Below are 24,331 nucleotides of genomic sequence, written 5' to 3' on the forward strand. Positions count from 1 at the left end.
ATTTTTGTGGTAATGCTGCAATCAGTTGGTTGTAAGTTTGGATTGAGCAGACGTTCCCATATTTTTTTTTTTCGATAGCTGCATATGTGACATAACTCTTCCATTTCTATTCATAATGTCATTCCAAAATATAATATATATTTTTTTAAATCCATAAAGAATGTTTTTTTATTAATCAGTATATTTGAGTTTAACCAAAACATTTGTTGTAATATTTGCTCTATCTTTTCTGGAAGATAAAACTGAAATTGCAACCAGTTTTGTATGGCTTGTTTAAGAAAGGGCGATACCTTAAACAAAATGTCATTTTCAATTAGTCTGAAATTTGAAATTGTGATCTGTATAAAGGCAAAAAGGCACATTTTGAAGAAAGGATGAGCCTTTCTTGATAATCTACTGCAGAACCATTTGGGGTTTTAGTATAACTTATGTATGAGGGAAGCTTTTAGTGAGAGGTTTAAAGCTTTAATATTTAATCATTTTAGCACCCCAAACTCATATTCATTATATAAATAGGAATGTTTAATTTTCTAGACTGAAAAGATTGAATTGCCTCAAACAGTTCCTCTTCTGTAACTTGACTTTCACACAGGTCTTTCTGTAAATTTGTTAATTTTACATTATTATTATTATCATTATTACTATTTGGAAACAAATCTTTATAGTTAACATCATTCAGTGGAAATGGAGGAGACTGAAAAGAAAACATATGCTTAAATATTTTGCTTCCTCTTTCAAAATATCATTTGGAGAATCATGGATGACTACATCATTTGTAACAAGTTTCTGTAAATTATTTTTGGTAACATTTCCATGTTGAAGATTCAAGAAAAATGTTGTGCACTTTATTTACCATTTTCCATCGATTCACTTTATTTTTGTAATACATTACACTTGATTGTTCTTGAATAAGTACCTACAATTCTTTTTGTTTTTCCTCTAACTTATTTTGTGCCTCTATTGTACAGTTTCCATGACCATCTATCTACCTGCTCTGTTACTTCCTCTATTTCCTTTATTAGTCTCATCTCTTCTGACCTAAACTGCCTTTGTTTTAGTGATGAGTATTATATTCAATCAAACAGAATTCTGAAGTAAAGCTCTGCTACCTGACCTGAGCCCCACGGACCCTACCTTATACGTCGGGTTGGGCTTGTTTTCATCAATAAATTGGGTACGGGCAGGGCTTGAGTATCACTAAATGAATCACTAACATTTTGAAGCTGAGCCATTTGCTTGTACTCTGCTGCGCAGTACAGTCATATTTGTCTAAGATCATAACATGGTGTCAGAAGTGCTTTAACCTCGTCAAATATAAGACAGGAGAGATTATTTCACAGTAAATGTAAATGTTCCTTGAGATTTGTTGGAGTTTAGAGTGACGAAAAGTATCTAACAGCTACAGTAATTGCTTTCTCGTCTCTTCATTGACCAGAGCCGCCTAAGTGGAGCCGTTGCTATGGATACTCACAGAATTAGAGCCATCATGAGCAGAGCGCATGTAGAGCGAGCTGAGGACAGGGAGTGAGCGACAGACAGTGAGGAGCAGCTAAGTGATTTACTAACGGAGGAAGTTATTTCTGATTTCGGGCAGGGCCGGGCCTTAAATTTGGCAGAAGAAATTGGGCATGGGTAGGGTAGGAATGTCACAGGCATGGGTAGAGCTCGGGCTTGGGCATAAAATGAATGCCCGTGCAGAGCTCTATTTTGAAGCTGTGGATGGAGACCCTGGGGAACAACCCCATCATCTGTCTCTCTTGTTCCTGTCAGCATTGTTAAACTGGAGCCATGGGAAAACTGAGATTGAGTAAAGAGGTGAAACTAACATTACACTCTCACATACACAAATACACATAAATACATACACTTGCAGGCACTCAAATGTATATATTATGCATACATCCCATAAATAAATGTGTTTGTTTCTAACTTAGTTTTACTGGTAATAATTCCCTTTCACAGTGTCATAGCTAATGAAATACTGTGGAACCGTTAGTGTTTGGAAGACTGGAAAAACAGATTGAAATCAACAGACATTTCCTGTATTGTTAATAGTGAACCAGTTCTGTCATTTTGGAGGTCAGGCCTGTGAGGAGTTAAACTGTAGCGATGGTTTCTGGCCTTGGTCCATATGAGCTGCCATGGGACCAATACCACTACCAGGCGGAGTATGGATTCTGGGAAAAATGAGTAATAGCACTTGAACGTTTTGAATACATGAGAATAATAAGAAAAACATATATATTTCCCCAGTCACAATGATGACATTGCAACATGACTGAACATAACACAAACACACAGGAATAATGTGAGACAAAACAATGTTTTATTTATACCACCAGACATGGATAAGGTGCTAAATACATTGAGATTACCCCTTGACATTACAAGCTAGTACCCTTTGCATATCCACAGTTAAAACTGAGTGGAATTGCATCGTATTGAAGGGCTTCTTAGACTGTCGGTCTTGAATTCCATGAACATCCAGTCCCAGTAAGAACATCCAGTCCCAGTAAGAACATCCAGTCCCAGTAAGAACATCCAATCCCAGTAACAGGTAAATGAGGGAGTATGGGTACAATCAGTGTGAGGTTTACCAGTCAGAAGCTGATACACACTGTCCTGCACAGCCTATTCTGTTCATTAACCTCTGACCTCTAATGGCAACATTTTAAAATAAGATTTACCCTGTTTTAGCCAGAAGCTCAGACTTTTCTGTTTCCATCTACATGGGCCTGCACCTCTGTCTCACTGGGCCTTGGCTCTGGCGTCTGCCGGCTTTTCAGCTGGAATTTACATAATTTTTACATTCAATTTTTACCCTTATTTTACCACGTAAGTTGACTGAGAACACATTCTAATTTACAGAAACAACCTTGGAAATAGGTACAGGGGAGAGGAAGGGGGAGTAATGAGCCTATACATAGCCATGGTTAGCTGTGAACTTTAACACCTTCTCACAATGCACCTGTTTTGATAACGCAGATGTTGTTGATTCTGCTCTTCGCAAGTCCTCACTGTCAGCCCTAGCTACGGAAACACTATTTCCCTAGTATAACATAAGGGTCTATACACTAGTGTAACACTGGTGTTACAGTCAAAAAGCAGCATCTGTACACATCCCAGGGCTGAGGAATGGGATTAAAAAACACTGGTCTGTGGAAGCTTGACTAACCACGATCAATGCAAGTGGTGTCCTCTCAGAATCATTATAAAGGCTCACATAGGACATTTTAAAAATGGACATTGGGCTGAATTTTGTGAAAAACGAAAACATCTTAGTGTTTTACGTCAGCAGACCCACATTGGTCATGGGAAAGTGATAATCTACTGTACCCTGCAGCAGAGCTTTTGTCATAAGACCATATAGCATGAACCTGTGAATGAGCTCTTTGCCTTGGAGATGGTTAGAAGGAATGCTAAGCGTGGTTTATGTTACACTAGTCTGCCTGGATCAACGCCAGCTACACATTGGCCCAGGATCCCCTCTTACCTGACAGCTCCAACATGACTTCTACAGGCCTAATAAGAGCATAAGATGGATGGCCTGACACAACGGTACTTCCCCTATGACCAGGAAGTGACTACCAAGCAGAGCAGTCACAGTCAAGTACCATGGTGATATTACTCTCACACTGGCAGCTCCATACAGGGCTGGGCCTCACATCCATTTCACTCACCCAAAACACAAACCCTGGCAGAAAATCCAGCTGATGTATTGGAAAGCTATCAAACTATAGAGGGGGATATTCTTGATGAAAATAATGTGAGTAGCTCCCATGGCCTTGTCTTGGGGGAAATTACATCAGTTAATACGGTTAAAAAACAAACAACAAAAATGACCAAATAATTGTAACATGTATTTATTTTGTTGCAGTTAGCAAGAAGTCATATTAACAGTATTCTATCATTTTCAGAGAAAACCATGGTTGTTACTGTAGAGTAAACTGAGGTGGGAAACAAATAGACACGGTATGCTGGAAGTCATATTTTAATGACTATGGTGGTTTGGATGAAGATTGAATATCCACTAGAATGGATCAATGAGAGATTTGTGACTGGATAACAGTCATTGACTTGTTCTTGCATTTAAAGTGCAAACAATAGGCTTCTAGAGGACACCAGGTATGTCCAGAGCACTTACAAACGCACACAGCCACACACCTGGGCACACAGAAACACATACACAACCACATGAGTGCACAAACAAGTACACACACAAAAACATATTTCATCATCATTTCTTTAAAACGTCCTCTGCAGACTATTGTTGAGCTGCAGTAAACATCATGTCACCTTAAAAATAATGCTCAAGTTGAACACTAAACAAAATATCTAAAAAGACACCTGTGACACGCTCCATTTGACCATCTCATTTACAATTCAGTTTCATATTATGTGCCAACAGCAGTACCGATGATCATTTATTATCTCCTTCTTCATCTCAATATTTTTGCCTTTCATTTGAAAGACAGGGGTACATTTGATTTCTTTATGGTACGATTCACAATTAGAATCTTTCATATAACCCATGGTGAAAGATGCAGTCGAGAGATAATTCTGTTATGCTAGGATATTTTTTTACCCTCTCCCCACCATCTGTCTGCCTTGTCACCTCTTACACAACCTGACAGAGACAGCAGTCAGTTCATCAGCTGCCCACACACACTCCCTCCCAGACAGACAGACAGCCTGGGTGTCCACTCCCCAGCTCACTCCTTCCCAGACAGACAGACAGCCTGGGTGTCCACTCCCCAGCTCACTCCTTCCCAGACAGACAGACAGCCTGGGTGTCCACTCCCCAGCTCACTCCCTCCCAGACAGACAGACAGCCTGGGTGTCCACTCCCCAGCTCACTCCTTCCCAGACAGACAGACAGCCTGGGTGTCCACTCCCCAGCTCACTCCTTCCCAGACAGACAGACAGCCTGAGTGTCCACTCCCCAGCTCACTCCCTCCCAGACAGACAGACAGACAGCCTGGGTGTCCACTCCGCAGCTCCCTCCCTCCCTCCCTCCCTCCCTCACAGACAGACAGACAGACAGACAGACAGACAGACAGACAGACAGACAGACAGACAGACAGACAGACAGACAGACTGGGTGTCCACTCCCCAGCTCACTCACTCCCTCCCAGACAGACAGACAGACAGCCTGGGTGTCCACTCCCCAGCTCCCTCCCTCCCTCCCAGACAGACAGACAGACAGACAGCCTGGGTGTCCACTCCCCAGCTCACTCCCAGACAGACAGACAGACAGACAAGACAGACAGACTGGGTGTCCACTCCCCAGCTCCCTCCCTCCCTCCCTCCTTCCCTCCCAGACAGACAGACAGACAGCCTGGGTGTCCACTCCCCAGCTCACTCCCAGACAGACAGACAGACAGACAGACAGACAGACTGGGTGTCCACTCCCCAGCTCCCTCCCTCCCTCCCTCCCAGACAGACAGACAGACTGGGTGTCCTCTCCCCAGCTCAGGGCAAGGGCAGCCTGACCCAGAACCTGCCAGTTGAGGCTCACTCAGAGGTTCACAGCCTAGTCGGGTCTGCTCTACTTGGAAGATAAAAACTATTTTGGGATAAATGTGAATCTGGTGGATGTATAATTAAAACCATCTGTTTTGAAATCAGCGTTTAGTAAATGTTGTGTGTGCAATAAAACACAGCAGCATATTTATAGAAACAAACCCTCCCACTGTGTCATCCAGTCTGCATGTGCTACATGGAAGTACCTCATTAGAAAAAAGCACTTGACATTAGAAAGCCAAAACAGTCAGGTGAAATCTAATCTGTTTTATTCCTGTAGTGTATGATTGCTTTGCTCATAAAGAATGACATACGCAGGAGGACACAGTAAAAATATCACTGCAGTGCCTAGAAAACCTATGTCTTTACCAACACAAGAACAGTCTGTTTTTTCTCAAATGTACGTTTTCTGACAAAACTGGCTTGAACTCTCTCTGCAATCGGAACATGTAAAGAGACAACACGAAACAGTGAGTGGTTTATGAATTTGGTGACCCCAAGCTTCTCCTGCGATGATGACACATGCTGAAACGGGAGGCAGGGCTCAGGCCAAGGTGAGGGGACAGTAGGGTACAAAGGGTTGTCAAATTACAACGCTGGCTCTGACTCATCACCTCTCACAGTAGTTCAGAGCCACAATCGTGGATACACACTTCTCCCCAAGCTTCTCCCCACCTCCCCATGCCTCTAGCTCCAGTTTATCCTCCTCCTCTTCCCCCTCTTCCTCCTCCTCCTCCTCACCCTCCTCCTCATACTGGCTGGGTTCTTCAATAGAGGTCTCCAGGGTATAACTACTATAGACCTGCACCTCGCTATACTCGTAGATGGTGGGCAGGCTGCTCCGGAGGCCGAAGCGTCTGCGCAGGGCCACTAGGAGGGGCTGTGGCACAGTGAAGATGTCCACGTTGTTGCCCAAGTCCACCCATGCCAGGCTGGCGAACTGCAGGGGGTTCTTCACCACCTCCGTCAGGTCCTTCAGCACGCCCACCGTCAGACGGTTGCCGTTGATGGCCAGGGTGGTGAGCTTGGGCATGGAGCCCAGGTAGGGCAGCAGTAGACGCAGGCTCTCGTCCTGCAGCTCAGTGAAGCTGAGGTCCACGGCCGACACAGAGTTGCCGTTACTCTGGAGGTAGTAGGCCACCCTGTGGATGTCTCGGCCAGACAGAGGGATGCCAGACAGGTTGGCCACGTCGTTGGTCAGTTTCTTCTTCAGTGTGGTTTTAAGACTGTGAATGGAAAGACCAGAGACAGTTAAAAACTACACAGAGAATAGAATTGAAAAGCCCATCTTCTTTGCAAGTTTTGTTTTGGTTCTCTAGACTCTAGAGCACAGAATAGTCATTTAGTGTAGGTGATAACCAAGCTGGGACCAAGCATCCTATATTGGAAGTTAGGTATCCTCTAGCGCCCTCAAACTCAACTCTGGATCACGAAGCCAGCTCCACTGCGTTTTTACATTGTTGCCCTCTAATCAGGGACTGATTTAGACCTGGGACACCAGGTGGGTGCAATTAATTATCAGGTAGAACAGAAAACCAGCAGGCGCCGGACCTCATAGGTTAAGAGTTGAATACCCCTGCAGCTAGTGTGTGAAGACAAATGATCTTAACTTACAGGAATAATCGACTCAAAACCAGAAATTAATTTGATTTACATTGTTAAATAACGCAAATAATAATAAATTAGGAAGCAACGTGAAAATGTATGTGCAAATCTGCAGAGCTCAAGTTGACTACAAAATCCACAACGCAATGCTCTCTCTAGAAAGGCTGGCTGGCTAGGTAGCTAGCTAGAAAACATGGCTACCACAGGAGGTTAGTGGCACCTTAATTGGGGAGGACAGACTCGTTGTAGTGGCTGGAGCGGAATGAGTGGAATGTTTTCTCTCCCTCTCTCAGAACTTGCCAAATGTCACCCTCCACAGAAAAAGTCTGGTATTGGCTCTACTGTCCCTTTTCCCCAGAGCAGAGGCATCTAACTGGCACTCCCGACAATGTGTTTTACTCAACCCTATCTCAGCGTACAAGATAAATCTGTTTTAAAAAAGGATGTAATCTGTGGTAATGGCAAATAAAGTATATGGCATTTAAGGATCACATCAATCGTCAGATGATAAAGTGTATGGAGAGTTCAAACTGAGAAGAGTGGAGCTACTGGTCCTCTGACACTGTCATTGTCTATCGTCACACACCTCACTGGCTCTGAGACTAAGCAGAATAGAGGCACAAAACAAAAACCTGCTCTCTGCCACAGTCTGATTAAATATTCATTAGAAAGCTATGAGGCAGCTGCACCATGCAGAAGTGACACTGGAGCGCAGGACTCTAGCTAGATATGTCATGGAAGTATATGTTATGGTTTTGGGGTGAGGGTTGACCTCCCTCCTCTAGCCTACAGCTGGACATTGCAGTAGGAGGAAGTCTGTAATATAAATGATAATGACATGTGGGCATGGAGAGATTTACATATACAGCATTCATGGGAGGATGTACCAGACTACACACACATTGGCCTGAGCTCCCTCTCCTCTTAATCACAGTCCTGTTTGCCTGGGGGTTTGAACGCCCTCTCCTCGCACCTTCTGCTCCTAGGCTGTGTGAGAGCAGGAGCCTCATAGTATAAATGGTTTTCCTCTGGTCCTCACATCTGTCGGCCTTTCGGCTCCGGAGCAGCCAAGGAAAGGCCTGCAGCAGCGGCTAACTGGAGCTCAGAGTTGTGAGTTTATTGATTCATCGAGGTGGCAATAAATCAACTCCCTCTCTCTATTTCCTACTCTCGATTCCCTTCCTTCCCTCGCTCACCATCCATCCTACTCTCCCTTCATTCAGCCTGTGCTGCTCTCTTGTTATTTTGCTCTGCATGTCGTAAGGTCTGTTTTTATCTTGCTATCCTCTTCTCTCTAATAAAACATAAGGATTAGAATGGCAAGCTGATTTCCCCATAGGAATATAAGGTGTACTCAGCCACTCCTTTATATTGTAATAAACCTCATTGGCATTGACTTGTCGCTCGTTCACCCTCCCCTCTGAACACCAGGGATCTCCATCTGTCTCTCCTTAGCTCTCCTCGGCAGAGTGGCTCTGGGGCTTTTGTTTTGTGCAATATCTGTAAGATGTAGGCTACACCTCCTGAGCCAACAGAGCCATGCATCAACTTTTGTTTTGTGTTGCTCTGTTTCTTGGCAGATAGAGGGCTCAGAGGATGTGAGTATTTCCCAGTTCCTGCTGGAGCTGGCTGCTTTCTCACCTCACTGTGTGGGCGGAGAGAGAGAGAGAGAGAGAGAGAGAGAGTACATAGAAGAGAAAAAGCAAGCGTGAGAGAGCGAAAGAGGGAGAGAGATAAAGAAAGAAAAAGAAAGAAAGAAGGAGCCTGTTCCAGTTAGACAGAGACGGGGCGTGTGGGTGGCGTAGGGGGAGATTCTCTGTAATATTGTTCTAATGAGGCTGAGCAGCAAAAACGGTCTTGGACCGCCCTCCAAATCCACTGCCTCCCAGAAAGAGGGGCAGAATGCCACCCACAGGCCTACGGGTCTGGTTGGTTCAGAGTCACGGATACAACCAACCTTTCTCACACCACAGCCTCTGCCTGTTACCATCAAAAAATAAAACAACAGAAACAACTAAAAGTGTTCTGTCTTGTTCTAATTTAATGTGCCTGCTTTGCTTATTGCCAGCAGTATCATTCTACTTGGACTGGCAGTTTCTACAACACAAACAAAACAAAGAACTGGCAGTTTCTACAACACACAAACAAAAAAAGAACAGGCAGTTTCTACAACACAAATAAAACAAATACTTTCCAAGGCAGCCAGATTCTCTGCATAATAATCAAGATTCATCTCAAGAACACTGAGATTCTCCTGTATTAGGTCTCATTTAACAGTAAACGAGAGGGAAATCCATCTGCGACTCCATCAGAAGGGAATTGATACAGCAGCACAGGAACCAAATGAGAATGGACTCCCTCGAGTAAAGCTAATGGCTGGGTTAATGTAGGGTTAGCTGCTCAGGCTGATTGCTTTTCATAGCTAGAATTTACTCAAATCAAATAATTGTATTGGTCACATACTCATGGTTAGCAGATGTTAATGTGAGTGTAGCGAAATGCTTGTGCTTCTACTTCCAACAGTGCAGTAATATCTAACAAGTAATCGAACAATTCCACAACAACTACCTAATACACATAAATCTAAATGGAGGGAATAAGAATATGTACATATAAATATATGGATGATAGATGACCGAGCGGCATTGGCAAGATGCAATAGATGGTATAAAATACCATATTTACATACAGTGGGGCAAAAAATTATTTAGTCAGCCACCAATTGAATGAATTTATTTGAAAATTATGGTGGAAAATAAGTATTTGGTCAATAACAAAAGTTTATCTCAATACTTTGTTATATACCCTTTGTTGGCAATGACAGAGGTCAAACATTTTCTGTAAGTCTTCACAAGGTTTTCACACACTGTTGCTGGTATTTTGGCCCATTCCTCCATGCAGATCTCCTCTAGAGCAAAGATGTTTTGGGGCTGTTGCTGGGCAACACAGACTTTCAACTCCTTCCAAAGATTTTCTATGGGGTTGAGATCTGGAACTGGCTAGGCCACTCCAGGACCTTGAAATGCTTCTTACGAAGCCACTCCTTCGTTGCCCGGGCGGTGTGTTTGGGATCATTGTCATGCTGAAAGACCCAGCCACGTTTCATCTTCAATGCCCTTGCTGATGGAAGGAGGTTTTCACTCAAAATTTCACGATGCATGGCCCCATTCATTCTTTCCTTTACACGGATCAGTCGTCCTGGTCCCTTTGCAGAAAAACAGCCCCAAAGCATGATGTTTCCACCCCCATGCTTCACAGTAGGTATGGTGTTCTTTGGATGCAACTCAGCATTCTTTGTCCTCCAAACACGACGAGTTGAGTTTCATCCAAAAAGTTATATTTTGGTTTCATCTGACCATATGACATTCTCCCAATCTTCTTCTGGATCATCCAAATGCTCTCTAGCAAACTTCAGACAGGCCTGGACATGTACTGGCTTGAGCAGGGGGACACGTCTGGCACTGCAGGATTTGAGTCCCTGGCGGCATAGTGTGTTACTGATGGTAGGCTTTGTTACTTTGGTCCCAGCTCTCTGCAGGTCATTCACTAGGTCCCTCCGTGTGGTTCTGGGATTTTTGCTCAACGTTCTTGTGATAATTTTGACCCCACGGGGTGAGATCTTGCGTGGAGCCCCAGATCGAGGGAGATTATCAGTGGTCTTGTATGTCTTCCATGTCCTAATAATTGCTCCCACAGTTGATTTCTTCAAACCAAGCTGCTTACCTATTGCAGATTCGGTCTTCCCAGCCTGGTGCAGGTCTACAATTTTGTTTCTGGTGTCCTTTGACAGCTCTTTGGTCTTGGCCATAGTGGAGTTTGGAGTGTGACTGTTTGAGGTTGTGGACAGGTGTCTTTTATACTGATAACAAGTTCAAACAGGTGCCATTAATACAGGTAACGAGTGGAGGACAGAGGAGCCTCTTAAAGAAGAAGTTTTAGGTCTGTGAGAGCCAGAAATCATGCTTGTTGGTAGGTGACCAAATACTTATTTTCCACCATAATTTGCAAATAAATTCATTAAAAATCCTACAATGTGATTTTCAGATTTTTTTTTCTCATTTTGTATGTCATAGTTGAAGTGTACCTATGATGGCTGACTAAATACTTTTTTGCCCCACTGTATGTGATTAGTAATATAAAATATGTAAACATTATTAAAGTGGCATTCCTTAAAGTGATCGATTTATTAAAGTGGCCAATGACTCAAGTCTGTATGTAGGCAGCAGCCTCTCTGTGTTAGTGATGGCTGTTTAACAGTCTGATAGCCTTGAGGTAGAAGCTGTTTTTCAATCTCTCGGTCCCAGCTTTGATGCACCTGTACTGACCTTGCCTTCTGGATGGTAGTGGGGTGAACAGGCAGTGGCTCAGACGGTTGTTGTCCTTGATGATATTTTTGGCCTTCCTGTGACATCGGGTGCTGTAGGTGTCCTGGAGGGCAGGCAGTATGCCCCCGTTGATGTGTGCAGATCGCACCACCCTCTGGAGAGCCTTGCGGTTGAGGGCGGTGCAGTTGCCGTACCAGGTGGTGATACAGCCCGACAGAATGCTCTCAATTGTGCATCTGTAAAAGTTTGTGAGGTTTTTAGGTGACAAGCCAAACTTCTTCACCACACTTTCTGTGTGGGTGGACCAGTACAGTTTGTCCGTGATGTGTACGCCAAGGACCTTAAAACTTTCCACTTTCTCCACTGCTGTCCCGTCGATGTGGATAGGGGGCTGCTCCCTCTGCTGTTTCCTGAAGTCCACAGTCAACTCCTTTGTTTTGTTGATGTTGAGTGAGAGGTTGTTTTCCTGACACCACACTTCCAAGTGCCCTTACCTCCTCCCTGTAGGCTCGTCATTGTGTCATCTGCAACCTTGATGATTGAGTTGGAGGTGTGCATGGCCACGCAGTCATGGGTGAACAGGGAGTACAGGAGGGGGCTGAGCACGTACCCTTGTGGGGCCCCAGTGTTTTCCCATGGGAAATAGTCTGCTTTGTAGCCCTTTCATACAGTCGAATGACCAAAGGGCCCTCTAGTGGTCTCATGGGTACTGTACGTCAGAACTAAAGACAGAACTAAATATTTCAGTTTCTAAAGCTCTGAACAAACAATCCATTAAGTGAAATAGGGAGAGGCTAGCACCTATGATTTAGTATAAGTTTAAAACATTTCTGGTTTGAGATCAGTGGAGGCTGCTGAGGAAAAGACAGCTCATAATAATGGATGGAATGGAGTTAAATGGAGTGAATGGAATGGTATCAAACATATGAAAACCATATGATACCATTCCATTTACTCCATTCCAGCCATTATTATGAGCTGTTCTCCCGACAGCAGCCTCCACTGGTTGAGATCATACAGGCTATGTTATGGTAACATCCATTTCAAAGCCTGACACAAATCCAGAGATTTCCAGGGAGAGGCAGCATCCGTCTCTACAGTCACGACAGCACAGATAAAACATGTCAACTCATGTTTCAGCCAGAGGAGCTCTGTTTATGCAACCTCACAGAGGATTAAGAATATAAGGCGTCCCCTATTCCCTATTTCAGCACACATCAGCATTAATGTGAATTTGTAATCAGGATGTTGGTTAACATGTTCATTTGTGTAAGCGTTTCTTTTAAACTCTATTAAAGGGACATTTCAAAAATGTTCAACTTCATATTCATCATCTCCAGCACCACCCCAACAGGAATATACTGTTGTTCTATGTTTTATAGTCAAAAATATAGAGGAGGATAAGTGTTTCCGATGACATCATCAACCAATAAGTAGGCAATGCCTATTCATTATTGGTTAAAATCACAATGTACACAGATTATGTCATCGTAAACACTTATCTTCCTTTATCTTTTTTTCTTCAAAACAGAAATGTTCCATTTTCACATACAGTGTGTTGCTGTTGGGGTGGTGCTTGAGATTAAGAATATGAAGTAGATTTTTTTTTTCTCCCTTCAAGGTTGAGTCTAGTAATTCTAGGTTAGTCTAGTGAAGACCTTAGCTGTCCCATTGATGTATTTCTTTCCCTTCAATCCTTCTCTTCCTCTCCTTCAATCTCCACCACTCTACTTGTAACGGTCGTCTGATGAAGAAGGATCGGACCAAAGCGCAGCTTGGTAATGTTCATGATTTTTATTAACACTGAACACTAGAACAAAATAACAAAGTGGAAGGTGCCTAGGAGCCTTACTCTGGGCGCACACCGAACAGAAAGAGACAAAGAACCTCACGTCCCTAGCCAAGGTGGGCTACCAGTACTTCCCCTTAAGACCCTGCACTGTCCTCGCCACACCAGGATGACCCGAAGGGGGTAATGTGTGAGCCCACCAAATAAATTGAGCACGAACACCAAGCAGCACGTACTTGCAACCCGTAGGACATTGTGTAGGCGCAGGTTCCACCTGTAACGCCCATTCAATGTCTGTGTCCACCTCCCATACCACCAGTGCCACCAGCCTAGAGGCTGGAAGGATGGGAGTAGGATCGATGGGCCGATCCTCTGTGTCATAGAGACGGGACAGCGATTCGGCCTTCATGTTCAGGGAACCTGGTCTATACGAGATGGTGAACCTAAATCGGGTGAAGAACATGGCCCACCTTGCCTGACGCGGATTCAGTCTCCTAGCTGCCCGGATACACTCCAGATTCCGGTGGTCAGTCCAGATGAGAAAAGGGTGCTTAGCCCCCTCAAGCCAGTGTCTCCACACCTTCAGGGCCTTTACCACAGCTAACAACTCCCGGACCCCACATCATTGTTACGCTTCGTCGGGCCGAGCTTCTTCGAAAAGAAAGCGCAGGGGTGGAGTTTTGGTGGCGTACCCGAGCGCTGTGATAGCATGGCACCCACCCCAGCCCCGGACGCGTCCACCTCCACAATGAACGCTAAAGAGGGGTCCGGGTGCACCAACACGGGCGCATCAGTGAACAGCGCCTTCAACCTATTGAAGGCTCTGTCAGACTCTGCCGACCACCATAAACGCACCGGCTACCTGGCCAAAGGTGTCGTTTTACGCACAGCCTTAACGCAGTCACACTCCATCACCAACCCCGAGGTGGAAATGTGATAACCCAGGAAGGAGAAGGCTCATTTGGAGAACACACACTTCTCAGCCTTGACGTATAGGTCATACTCCAGCAGTCTACCAAGCACCTTGCGCACCAGAGACACATGCGTGTTGCGGAATAGATCAGGATATCATCGATATATACAGCCACGACCGTGCAGTGTCCCTGAGAATCTCGTCTACAAAGGATTGAAAGACGGCTGGAGCATTCTTTAACCCATACGGCATGACGAGGTACTCATAATGGCCCGATGTGGTACTAAACGCGGTTTTCCACTCGTCTCCCTCCCGAATACGCCCCAGATTATACGTGCTCCTGAGGTCCAGTTTCGTGAAAAACCACACTCCGTAAAATGATTCCACCGCTGTAGCGATGAGAGGTAGCAGGTAACTAAACCCCACTGTGATGGAATTGAGACCTCTATAATCAATGCACGGACGCAGACCTCCTGTCACGTTCTGACCTCTATTTCCTTTGTGTTGTATTTATTTAGTATGGTCAGGGCGTGAGTTGGGTGGGCAGTCTATGTTTGTTTTTCTATGTTGTGGGGCAGTTCTATGTTTTCGGCCTAGTATGGTTCTCAATCAGAGGCAGGTGTCATTAGTTGTCTCTGATTGAGAATCATACTTAGGTAGCCTGGGTTTCACTGTGTGTTTGTGGGTGATTGTTCCTGTCTTTGTGTTTGCACCAGATAGGGCTGTTTTGAGTTCTCACGTTTCTTGTTTTCGTTAGTTTGTTCATGTATAGTGTCTTCATTAAAATACAATGAACAACCACCACGCTGCGTTTTGGTCCGCCTCCACTTCACAACAAGAGAACCGTTACAGAATCACCCACCACAACAGGACCAAGCGGTGTGGTAATGGGCAACGGAAAAAGCAGCAGCAGGAGCAGCGCGAGGAGGTATGGACATGGGAGGAGGAATTAGACGGAAGAGGACCCTGGGCTCAGCCAGGAGAATATCGCCGTCCCAAAGAAGAACTGGAGGCGGCGAAAGCGGAGAGGCGCTGGTATGAGGAGGCAGCGCGGCGTCGTGGATGGAAGCCCGGGAGTCAGCCCCAAAAATTTATTGGGGGGGGGCTAACAGGGAGTATGGCTACGCCAGGTAGGAGACCTGAGCCAACTTCCTGTGGTTACCGGGGGGCTGGAGAGACCGGGCAGGCACCGTGTTACGCTGTGGAGCGCACGGTGTCCCCAGTGCGGGTGCACAGCCCGGTGCGGTACATTCCAGCTCCGCGTATCGGCCGGGCTAGAGTGGGCATCGAGCCAAGTGCCATGAAGCCGGCTCTACGCATCTGGTCTCCAGTGCGTCTCCTTGGGCCGGCTTACATGGCACCAGCCTTGCGCACGGTGTCCCCGGTTCGCCTGCATAGCCCAGTGCGGGCTATTCCACCTCGCCGCACTGGCAGGGCGACCGGGACCATTCAACCGGGTAAGGTTGGGCAGGCTCGGTGCTCAAGAGCTCCAGTGCGCCTGCACGGCCCGGTCTATCCGTCACCACCTCCATGCACCAGCCCTCCGGTGGCAGCTCCCCATACCAGGCTGTCTCTCCGGCCCATCCTTGCAGGGGCTCTCTCCTCTCCAGCGCTGCCGGAGTCTCCCGCCTCTCCGGCGCTACCAGAGCCTTCCTCCTCTCCAGCGCTGCCGGAGTCTCCCGCCTGTTCGGCGCTAGGAGAGCTACTCAGCTCAGCGTTGCCGGAGCTTCCCGTCTGCCCAGCGCCGCCAGTGCCGCCCGTCTGCCCAGCGCCGCCAGTGCCGCCCGTCTGCCCAGCGCCGCCAGTGCCGCCCGTCTGCCCAGCGCCGCCAGTGCCGCCCGTCTGCCAGGAGCCGCCAATGCCGCCCGTCAGCCAGGAGCCGCCAGTGCCGCCCGTCAGCCAGGGGCCGCCAGTGCCGCCCGTCAGCCAGGGGCCGCCAGTGCCGCCAGTCAGCCAGGGGCCGCCAGTGCCGCCAGTCAACCAGGGGCCGCCAGTGCCGCCCATCTGCCCAGCGCCGCCAGTGCCGCCCGTCTGCCCAGCGCCGCCAGTGCCGCCCGTCTGCCCAGCGCCGCCAGTGCCGCCTGTCTGCCAGGAGCCGCCAATGCCGCCCGTCAGCCAGGAGCCGCCAGTGCCGCCCGTCAGCCAGGGGCCGCCAGTGCCGCCCGTCAGCCAGGGGCCGCCAGTGCCGCCAGTCAGCCAGGGGCCGCCAGTGCCGCCAGTCAACCAGGGGCCGCCAGTGCCGCCAGTCAGCCCAGCGCCAGCGCCGCCAGTCAACCAGGGGCCGCCAGTGCCGCCAGTCAGCCAGGGGCCGCCAGTCAGCCAGGGGCCGCCAGTGCCGCCAGTCAGCCAGGGGCCGCTAGAGCCCCTCCGCCCGGAGCAGCTGCCCCTCTGTCCGGAGCAGCTGCCCCTCTGTCCCGAGCAGCTGCCCCTCTGTCCCGAGCAGCTGCCCCTATGTCCCGAGCAGCTGTCCCTCTGTCCCGAGCAGCTGTCCCTCTGTCCCGAGCAGCTGTCCCTCTGTCCCGAGCAGCTGTCCCTCTGTCCCGAGCAGCTGTCCCTCTGTCCCGAGAAGCTGCCCCTCTGTCCCGAGAAGCTGCCCCTCTGTCCCAAGCAGCCCCTCTGTCCAGTGGGGTCATTGAGAGGGGTGGGCATGGTGAGTAAGCCACGGAGGCGGACAATAAGGCGGACTAAGACAATGGCGAAGTGGGGTCCGCGTCCCGCGCCAGAGCCGCCACCGCGGACAGACGCCCACCCAGACCCTCCCCTATAGGTCAAGGTTTTGCGGCCGGAGTCCGCACCTTTGGGGGGGGGGGTACTGTCACGTTCTGACCTCTATTTCCTTTGTGTTGTATTTATTTAGTATGGTCAGGGCGTGAGTTGGGTGGGCAGTCTATGTTTGTTTTTCTATGTTGTGGGGCAGTTCTATGTTTTCGGCCTAGTATGGTTCTCAATCAGAGGCAGGTGTCATTAGTTGTCTCTGATTGAGAATCATACTTAGGTAGCCTGGGTTTCACTGTGTGTTTGTGGGTGATTGTTCCTGTCTTTGTGTTTGCACCAGATAGGGCTGTTTTGAGTTCTCACGTTTCTTGTTTTCGTTAGTTTGTTCATGTATAGTGTCTTCATTAAAATACAATGAACAACCACCACGCTGCGTTTTGGTCCGCCTCCACTTCACAACAAGAGAACCGTTACACCTCCCTCCTTTTTCTTCACAAAAAAGAAACTCGAGGAGACGGGTGAAATGGAGGGCCGAATGTACCCCTGTCCCAGAGATTCCGTGACATACAGTGGGGCAAAAAAGTATTTAGTCATCCACCAATTGTGCAAGTTCTCCCACTTAAAAAGATGAGAGAGGCCTGAAATTTTCATCATAGGTACACTTCAACTATGACAGACAAAATGAGAAAAACATTCCAGAAAATCACATTGTAGGATTTTTAATTAATTCATTAGCAAATTATGGTGGAAAATAAGTATTTGGTCACCTACAAACAAGCAAGATTTCTGGCTCTCACAGACCTGTAACTTCTTCTTTAAGAGGCTCCTCTGTCCTCCACTCATTTACCTGTATTAATGGCACCTGTTTGAACTTGTTATCAGTATAAAAGACACCTGTCCACAACCTCAAACAGTCACACTCCAAACTCCACTATGGCCAAGACTAAAGAGCTGTGAAAGGACACTAGAAACAAAATTGTAGACCTGCACCAGGCTGGGAAGACTGAATCTGCAATAGGTAAGCAGCTTGGTTTGAAGAAATCAACTGTGGGAGCAATTATTAGGACATGGAAGACATACAAGACCACTGATAATCTCCCTCGATCTGGGGCTCCACGCAAGATCTTACCCCGTGGGGTCAAAATGATCACAAGAACGGTGAGCAAAAATCCCAGAACCACATGGGGGGACCTAACAAAGCCTACCATCAGTAACACACTACGCCGCCAGGGACTCAAATCCTGCAGTGCCAGACGTGTCCCCCTGCTTAAGCCAGTACATGCCCAGGCCCGTCTGAAGTTTGCTAGAGAGCATTTGGATGATCCAGAAGAAGATTGGGAGAATGTCATATGGTCAGATGAAACCAAAATATAACTTTTTGGATAAAACTCAACTCGTCGTGTTTGGAGGACAAAGAATGCTGAGTTGCATCCAAAGAACACCATACCTACTGTGAAGCATGGGGGTGGAAACATCATGCTTTGGGGCTGTTTTTCTGCAAAGGGACCAGGACGACTGATCCGTGTAAAGGAAAGAATGAATGGGGCCATGTATCGTGAGATTTTGAGTGAAAACCTCCTTCCATCAGCAAGGGCATTGAAGATGAAACGTGGCTGGGTCTTTCAGCATGACAATGATCCCAAACACACCGCCCGGGCAACGAAGGAGTGGCTTCGTAAGAAGCATTTCAAGGTCCTGGAGTGGCCTAGCCAGTTCCAGATCTCAACCCCATAGAAAATCATTGGAGGGAGTTGAAAGTCTGTGTTGCCCAGCAACAGCCCCAAAACATCACTGCTCTAGAGGAGATCTGCATGGAGGAATGGGCCAAAATACCAGCAACAGTGTGTAAAAACCTTGTGAAGACTTACAGAAAATGTTTGACCTCTGTCATTGCCAACAAAGGGTATATAGCAAAGTATTGAGATAAACTTTTGTTATTGACCAAATACTTATTTTCCACCATAATTTGCAAATAAATTCATAACAAATCCTACAATGTGATTTTCTGGATTTTTTATTTTCTCATTTTGTCTTTCATCTTTGAAGTGTACCTTTGATGAAAATTACAGGACTCTCTCATCTTTTTAAGTGGGAGAACTTGCACAATTGGTGGCTGACTAAATACTTTTTTGCCCCACTGTATGTCCACATAGCCAACGTCTCCTCCTGTGACAATGGGTACACGTGACTCCTGGGAAGCGCAGCGTTTACCTGGAGGTTTATCACACAATCCCCCTGTCGATGAGGTGGTAATTTAGTCACCCTCGATAGCCAAATCGGCATACTCTGAGGGAATGCACACAGTGGAAACCTGGTCTGGACTCTCCACCGACATGGCACTGATGGAAACGTCCATACACCTACCTGAACACTCCTCTGACCACCCCTGGAGAACTCCCCTGGAGTCTCCACAAAATCATGGGATTGTGACTGGCCAGCCAGGGAATCCCCAGCACCACTGGAAACGCAGCTGAATCGATAAGAAATAGACTAATCCGCTCCCTATGATCCCCCTGCGTTACCATGTCCAGTGGAACCGTGGCCTCCCTGACCAGCCCTGACCCAAGCCATGAGATCGAAGGAATTGTCTGTAGAGCTCCGAAACAGGATTGTGTCGAGGCACAGATCTGGGGAAGAGTTCCCAAAAAATGTCTGCAGCATTGAAAGCCCCCAAGAACACAGTGGCCACAGAAACAAGATTCTCTGGTCTGATGAAACCAAGATTGAGCTCTTTATCCTAAATGCCAAGTGTCACGTCTGGAGGAAACGTGGCAACATCACTGCGTGTTCGCATTGTGGCAGCATCAGACCCTAGACCCAGTTAAATTTGCTTACCGCCCCAATAGATCCACAGACGATGCAATCACCATCACTCTGCACACTGCCCTATCCCATCTGGGCAAGAGCAATACCTATGTAAGAATGCTGTTTATTGACTAAAGCTCAGCATTCAACACCATAGTACCCTCCAAGCTCAACATTAAGCTTGAGGCCCTGGGTCTGAACCCCATCCTGACGGGTCACCACCAGGTGGTGAAGAAAGGAAACATCCCCTCCACTCTCCTGATATTCAACAAGGGTGCATGCTCAGCTCCCACCTATACTCCCTGTTCACCCATGACTGCGTGGCCAACTCAATTATCACGTTTGCAGACGACACAACAGTAGTAAGCTTGATTACCAACGATGACGAGACAGGGAGGAGCCTACAGGGAGGATGACGAGCCTACAGGGAGGAGGTGAGGGCTCGGAGTGTGGTGCCTGGAAAACTACCTCTCACTCAACGTCAACAAAAAAAAGGAGATGATTGTGGACTTCAGGAAACAGCAGAGGGTGCACACTATCATCTACATCGACAGGACTTCAGTGGAGAAGGTGGAAACTTCAAGTTCCTTGGCGTACACATCACTGACAAACTGAAATGGACCACCCACACAGACAGTGTGGTGAAGAAGGTGCAACAGAGCCTCTTCAACCTCAAGAGGCTAAAGAAATTGTCACCTTAAACCCCCACAAATGCACAATTGAAAGCATCCTGTCGGGCTGTATTTTTCTTTATTTAACTAGGCAAATCAGTTATGAACAAATTCTTATTTTCAATGACGGCCTAGGAACAGTGGGTTAAACTGCCTTGTTCAGGGGCAGAACGACAGATTTTTACCTTGTCAGCTCAGGGATTCAATCTTGCAACCTTTCGGCTACTAGTCCAACGCTCTAACCACTAGGCTGCCTACCACCCCGTATCACTGCATGGTACGGCAACTGCACCCTCCGCAATCGCAAGGCTCTCCAGAGGGTGGTGCGATCTGCCCCAACGCATTACCGAGGGCACACTTCCTGCCCTCCAGGACACCTACAGCACCCGATGTCACAAGAAGGCCAAAAAGATAATCAAGGACATCAACCACCCAAGCTACTGCCTGTTCACCCCACTTCTATCCAGAAGGCGAGGTCAGTTCAGGTGCATCAAAGCTGGGTCTGAGAGACTGAAAAACAGCTTCCATCTCAAGGCCATCAGACTGTTAACCAGCTATCCCTAACACACAGAGGCTGTTGCCAACATACAGACTTGAAATCATTGGCCACTTTAATAAATGGATCACTAGTCACTTTAATAATGCCACTTTATTAATGTTTACATATCTTGCATATGTATATACTATATTTTATATAATCTATTGCATCTTGCCAATTCTGCTCTGTCATTGCTCATTCATATATGTAGGTATTCTTATTCCATTCCTTTACTTAGATTTGAGTGTATTAGGTAGTTGTTGTGGAATTGTTAGATTACTTGTTCCGACAGTGCAGCAATATCTAACGAGTAGCACAAGCATTTCGCTACACTCACAATAACACCTGCTAACCATGTGTATGTGACCAATAACATTTGATTTGAGATTATTACAGACACCTGTGATAATCTAAAGTACTCAAAAGGGCCACTAGATGCATTGTGATAGATGATATAAAATCCTTGAAAGATAACAAAATAATTGTAGTTTACTGGTACACTTTAACATTTTCCAGTAATATACCCTCAATTTGCAACCCTTAGTAAAGTACACAAAAAGCCTATACTACTTGTACTTATTATATATATGAGGAGGCAATTATACTCAATCAAATGGTTAGGGGATAGACAATATGAGGCAATGTTCACATAAGGTACTTACAATTTGAGATTTCCTTAAATCAGCTCCACTCTTTAATGTCATGTTCGTATTCTGAGTAAGCATTTCACTCTGCTCTAAAAGTTCTGTGCCAAAGGGAACTCTTCATTTCGATATCTATCTTCCTCCCACGTGTTTACTCATTTCGGCTCCTTTCCCTCACCTTGAGCATCTCTCTCAGGTTATTAAAGGGTCAGGAGAGATTAGTCAGAGCTGTCGTGACCATTCTGTAAAACGACATCAGGGGATGCCTGCCGAGTCTCTCTGGAAATAGGCCAAACACATTCAAACAGCAGACACTGGGGCAACAGGCATTGGAGTGATGTAAGTAAATGAATGAAGGAGAAGTGCTTCAGTATCATTAACCACTTTGGTGTAGAGTCAAAGTCTTTTGGAGTCACTTAACTATGGTAGTGATACAACAGGTAGTGGTAGTGATATCATGACAGAACACTGTTGTGCTCTTGAGCAGGATAGCTAATTAACCTGAACTGCCGGAGTTAACCAATGCAAAGTTGTATACAATACTGCATGCTTATTGAAAAATAATGTATGTTTTATTGTCACATTCAACAGATGGGTGCAGCAAAATGTGTTGTTCTATAGGGTCAGCCATACTAGTACGGTGCCCCTGGAGAAAATTAGGGTTAAGTGCCTTGCTCAAGGACACATCAACAGATTTTTCACCTTGTAGGTTCGGTTATACCAACCGGCGCCTCTTTGGTTACTGGCCCAACGCTCTAACCGCTAGGCTGCCTACCACCCTCATAACCTTGGAGGTATCTGTTTCACACATTTGGATCAGTGTGAAATTGCCAGTCAGTCAAACAGGGCCTGACACGTGCTGAGTTGACTGAAAGCCTACCTGCTCCACCTGCCTTGGATAAACTTTTTACCATGTCACAACCTGTGTGTGTGTGTGTGTGTGTGTGTATGTGTGTGTGTGTCCATGTCCGTAACTGTGTGTGTACTGAACGTGTGCCAGTGATAAACAACCTGTCAAATGCATGATTAGTACTATACGTAACCTAATCGTCTGACCCTGTAGCCACATAGAATTAGGAATTAGAAATAAGAATTAGAATACTAGAATGGCCATGAACCTTCTTATGATGAGATAAAGGTGAGGGATTTGGTCAACCATGGTTTGGAAACTGCGGTATAACACTGCTAGCCTGCATCTAGTCTGGGTCAGATATCAGTGCCCCAGGTGGACAGCTCCACGTGTAGCAGAAAGATGGGGGTCAGAGTGGGTATTATATTCAATCAAATCCAATTTTATTTGTCATATGCTTGGAACCCTGACCTGTTCACTGGATGTGCTACCTTGTCCTGGACCTGATGTTTTGGACTCTCTCTCTACCACACCTGCTCTCCCTAACTCTGAATGATCGGCTATGAAAAGCCAACTGACATTTACTCCTGAGGTGCTGACCTGTTGCACCCTCTACAACCACTGTGATTATTATTATCTGACGCTGCTGGTTATCTATGATCATTTGAACATCTTGGCCATGTTCTGTTATGATCTCCACTCGGCACAGCCTGAAGAGGACTTGCCACCCCTCAGAGCCTGGTTCCTCTCTAGGTTTCTTCCTAGGTTCTGGCCTGTCTAGGGAGTTTTTCCTTGCCACCGTGCTTCTACATCTGCATTGCTTGCTGTTTGGGGTTTTAGGCTGGGTTTTGTACAGCACTTTGTGACATTGGCCGATGTAAAAAAAAAAAAAAGGGCTTTATAAATAAATTTGATTGATGCTTCGCAAACAGGCATAGACTAACTGCGAAATGCTTACTTACGGGCCCTTCCCAACTATGCACACCCACAGCTGACAGCTAACAGCCCAACAGCCATAAAGCACGCATAGCCAGTATCTTACTCTTTCACCATTCACCTCAAGTTGATAATGCTTTCTATTGGGCTGCTTGGACAACCATTGACCCTCGCCCGCTGAGTGTAGTACCATATAAAGTGATTAAAGGTATATAGTTATAACTTTGTGACCAATTGAGTTGGTCAGTAAAGAGAATTTAACTCCCATCCATTGACATAATTTCTAACTTTCAAACCCTCATCAGATACAGATGTACAGTGGGGCAAAAAAGTATTTAGTCAGCCACCAATTGTGAAAGTTCTCCCACTTAAAAAGATGAGAGGCCTGTCATTTTCATCATAGGTATACTTCAATACTTATTTTCCACCATAATTTGCAAATAAATTCATTAAAAATCGTACAATGTGATTTTCTGGATTTTTTTTCTCATTTTGTCTGTCATAGTTGAAGTGTACCTATGATGAAAATTACAGGCCTCTCTCATCTTTTTAAGTGGGAGAACTTGCACAATTGGTGGCTGACTTAATGGTTGTACAGTCGTCTCAAATAAAACTGTGAAGGACCTCGGCGTTACTCTGGACCCTGATCTCTCTTTTGAAGAACATATCAAGACCATTTCAAGGACAGCTTTTTTCCATCTACGTAACATTGCAAAAATCAGAAACTTTCTGTCCAAAAATGATGCAGAAAAATTAATCCATGCTTTTGTCACTTCCAGGTTAGACTACTGCAATGCTCTACTTTCCGGCTACCCGGATAAAGCACTAAATAAACTTCAGTTAGTGCTAAATACGGCTGCTAGAATCCTGACTAGAACCAAAAAATTTGATCATATTACTCCAGTGCTAGCCTCTCTACACTGGCTTCTTGTCAAAGCAAGGGCTGATTTCAAGGTTTTACTGCTAACCCACAAAGCATTACATGGGCTTGCTCCTACCTTCCTCTCTGATTTGGTC

General features: G+C 46.2%; 1 protein-coding gene across 2 annotated transcripts in view; it reads right to left on the reverse strand.

Annotated features, from left to right (window-relative positions):
* Positions 1-5,775: 5,775 nt before the first annotated feature.
* LOC110537205 (leucine-rich repeat-containing protein 75B-like) overlaps positions 5,776-24,331 on the reverse strand; it is a 44,090-nt gene continuing 25,534 nt past the window's right edge. For both annotated transcript variants that reach the window (XM_021623061.3, XM_021623062.3), the window contains one exon: positions 5,776-6,749. In XM_021623061.3, coding sequence (XP_021478736.3) covers positions 6,134-6,749 — 616 coding nt within the window. In that variant the 3' untranslated portion in view covers positions 5,776-6,133. The remainder of the gene's footprint in view (positions 6,750-24,331) is intronic.

The sequence above is a fragment of the Oncorhynchus mykiss genome, chromosome 12 (genome assembly GCF_057628025.1).
Source record: "Oncorhynchus mykiss isolate SJ-2025 chromosome 12, ASM5762802v1, whole genome shotgun sequence".
In the NCBI taxonomy this organism is placed as follows: Eukaryota; Metazoa; Chordata; class Actinopteri; order Salmoniformes; family Salmonidae; genus Oncorhynchus; species Oncorhynchus mykiss.